Source organism: Trachymyrmex septentrionalis, unplaced genomic scaffold (assembly GCF_001594115.1).
Source record: "Trachymyrmex septentrionalis isolate Tsep2-gDNA-1 unplaced genomic scaffold, Tsep1.0 scaffold477, whole genome shotgun sequence".
Lineage (NCBI taxonomy): Eukaryota > Metazoa > Arthropoda > Insecta > Hymenoptera > Formicidae > Trachymyrmex > Trachymyrmex septentrionalis.
The window spans coordinates 24,149-26,896 of record NW_017305649.1 but is presented as its reverse complement, the minus strand read 5'-3'; the positions used below and the strand labels follow the sequence as shown (position 1 = coordinate 26,896).

Below are 2,748 nucleotides of genomic sequence, written 5' to 3'. Positions count from 1 at the left end.
AGATGCTCAGTATTCTACCAGACGGATAGCACGCAGATGATATCGCTCCACATTTCGCTATTTTTGCTTTTGATCCGAAACATGTTCTATCGCACCTTATTACAGGCGCATAAAGAAGTGATCGCGAGGACCGCAGCTGGGGATGGCCACTCTACGCCCAAGTATTGGCGAGAGACCCCATGACGGAGCTGCGAAGATCTCCCCTGGCACTAAGGTCGGAGGCACCGACTAGGGGGACGCCAACACCGAGATGCGAGTCTTCCGCAAGACGAATATCTGGGAGAGTCTGCTAAGCGGCCGAAGAAAACTCTGCGACGCAAGGACGAATTCTGCGCTCCAGGACGTACGATACGTGAGTGACATAGCTCACGCGATTCGTGATCGTAGGGCCGCGCGACCAATTAGACGCGACAAGGCCCCCTTGTGGAGATAGCGATCACTGTGTGCTCCCGGAGGGATCAGCGCTTGGCACTTGTACTGTGGCGAGCGAATAAGAAGCAGCGGTGAAGAGCGGACATCAAGGGCCTGAGAGAGAGAGCCGGGTGCCGTACGAAGGGTCAACGGGAGACGAGCGCCACATAAGTGTAAGGTCGCCAATTTCCATGTCCGGAAGGCACATGCAATTATCGTTGCTGGATTTAGTATATGAGACTCACGCCGAAGTGTCGTGCGTTAGGTTTTTCGCGGTACTTGCGTTTAAGCGTGTCCCGCGACGATTCGCGCGCGCACGTTATAAGATTTTCGGGAGAGTTATTTTCCGCGTCCGCCTACGTCACAGTCATTGTCTTTAAGTCTTGTCGCGTATCGAGTTGCATCGTTGTATAAAAACTTTGTATCGTGGTATCTGCGTGTACTCTATCTTTTTCCAACTTTCTATAAAACGGTTCGAAGCTCCGCAGACGAGAACGAAATCGCGTGTTGGTGATAATACCGTAAACGTCTCCTATCTCTATCAAGCTATTGTTCGCGCGATTTGCGAAAAATATTCTTACGTGGCATGAACTCGTGCCGTTAAGAGAAATTAATACGTACCGCGTAGAGCATATCGAGACCTGTGCGAGGCTAAAATAACGCATTCCGATCGAATACTGTTGCTATGATCTTGTCAACGAGTACGAACGAAAGTCGGAGGTTAATCAACTATATTTGTTACCCTTATTATTACTAATTATTGTGTGGTTCATTGTTACCGCCCATTCGCTTCTCCAAACGATCCTCTATCCTTGACCTCTATCCTCTATCCATGAACCGCCCCTTATGCTTTTCCTGAGCTACCGGTTACGAGTACCGTCGACGTTCGCAATTCGGTGGAATGTCGCGAGGAAAATATCTCGAATAATTTCAATAAAATGTAGCATACTCACTCGGGCCTTGCGTCACACGCAATCTGATTGTAGAAAAGAGAATATTGGCTGCGAACGCGCGACGAAGTTGCGTCACGCTCGTGAGTGCGGTCGCAATATACATATATAAAATATTTGACAGAGGTGTAGTATGCTCCCCGCGTAAAGCGCCCGCGTGCCTCACGTTCTAACCGTGGGCACGGACTTCTGCCCATCTCCTCTACGCAGCCCGTGATACGTTGTACTTTTTATTTTCATTTTAACGTAAAAATGAATTTTACAAAAATGAAAATAAGAGGAATAATCTCCAGTGGACTTGAACTTGACAAATGTTTATGCAGGATATGATCCTAAACAACATTCAAAAGGTTTTAGTTATCAGTCGGACACCTTGCGTAGTGCCTATGCTAGCGATACTGTAACTTTCAAACCTTGAAACTTGAAAAGTACGTAATGAAAAATAATTTTATTACAGTATTTTTAAAAGCTCTTGACACCAGCTATCAGATTCTACCATCAAAAATAGCATGTTTCAATAAATAAAATTGATGTAACCTTGATCTGATCTTGGCGACGCCACTCAAGGTCAAATCTATGGTATCTTTTTATCTCCCCTCCAAACCATATAGCTTTTGTTTAAAACATTTATCTATCATAGTTTTCAAGAAATCTTAATGCACTGTTTAAAATAGGATATCTTGTATATAGGTATGTATAGATATAACATTAATAACATTTATACCCACACAGTATATCATATTGCAGTTATATTGCAGTGAGATTACAATATTGCAGTACTATTACAACTTGCAATATTATAATACTGAGCAATATTAAATACTGATAAATAATACTGAGATATTACATTGCGATATATCACAATATAATATAGCATTAATTTTGTTAAGATATTACAATGCGATATATTTGAATATTGCATTCTGCAATATTGCTACGTCGTCCAAATATCGTAGTGAGATATATCGCAATGCAATGTTAATGTTATGTCCTATAGACGATTCGATTCTTTCTTTCGAAAGATTTGGCCGCACATCGCGACTCCGGGCAGCACTTATGAAATTCGAGTGGAGTGCGCTAATAACTAATGGATCTAAAGAGAGTGACCGAGCGGGCTCCGCCGAAGCTAAAACGTTAATCAACCAGGAAGGAATAACAATTTTAATGCGGACAGGAATGCGTAAATGTATCGAAATCACGCGATAACAAAAGCTAAGCCTAATCGTCAATTTCATTTTCGGAAAACAGGCGCGTTTAAAAAGAAAGAAATCGTAAAACGCATAAATAGCTTTCCACGGTAACGTTATCTAAAGTCGATCTCGCAACTGATAATGGTTGCCCGGTATGTAAAAGTACGTGTGGACGATAACTGCCTATTCACCTAATC

At 42.9% G+C, this 2,748-nt stretch overlaps 1 protein-coding gene across 1 annotated transcript in view; it reads left to right on the top strand.

Moving 5' to 3' along the window:
• The first annotated feature begins 250 nt into the window (after positions 1-250).
• LOC108751495 (oxysterol-binding protein-related protein 8-like) overlaps positions 251-2,748 on the top strand; it is a 9,996-nt gene continuing 7,498 nt past the window's right edge. Inside the window, exon 1 of the mRNA XM_018491728.1 lies at positions 251-383. Within this exon, the coding sequence (XP_018347230.1) occupies positions 251-383 (133 nt within the window). The remainder of the gene's footprint in view (positions 384-2,748) is intronic.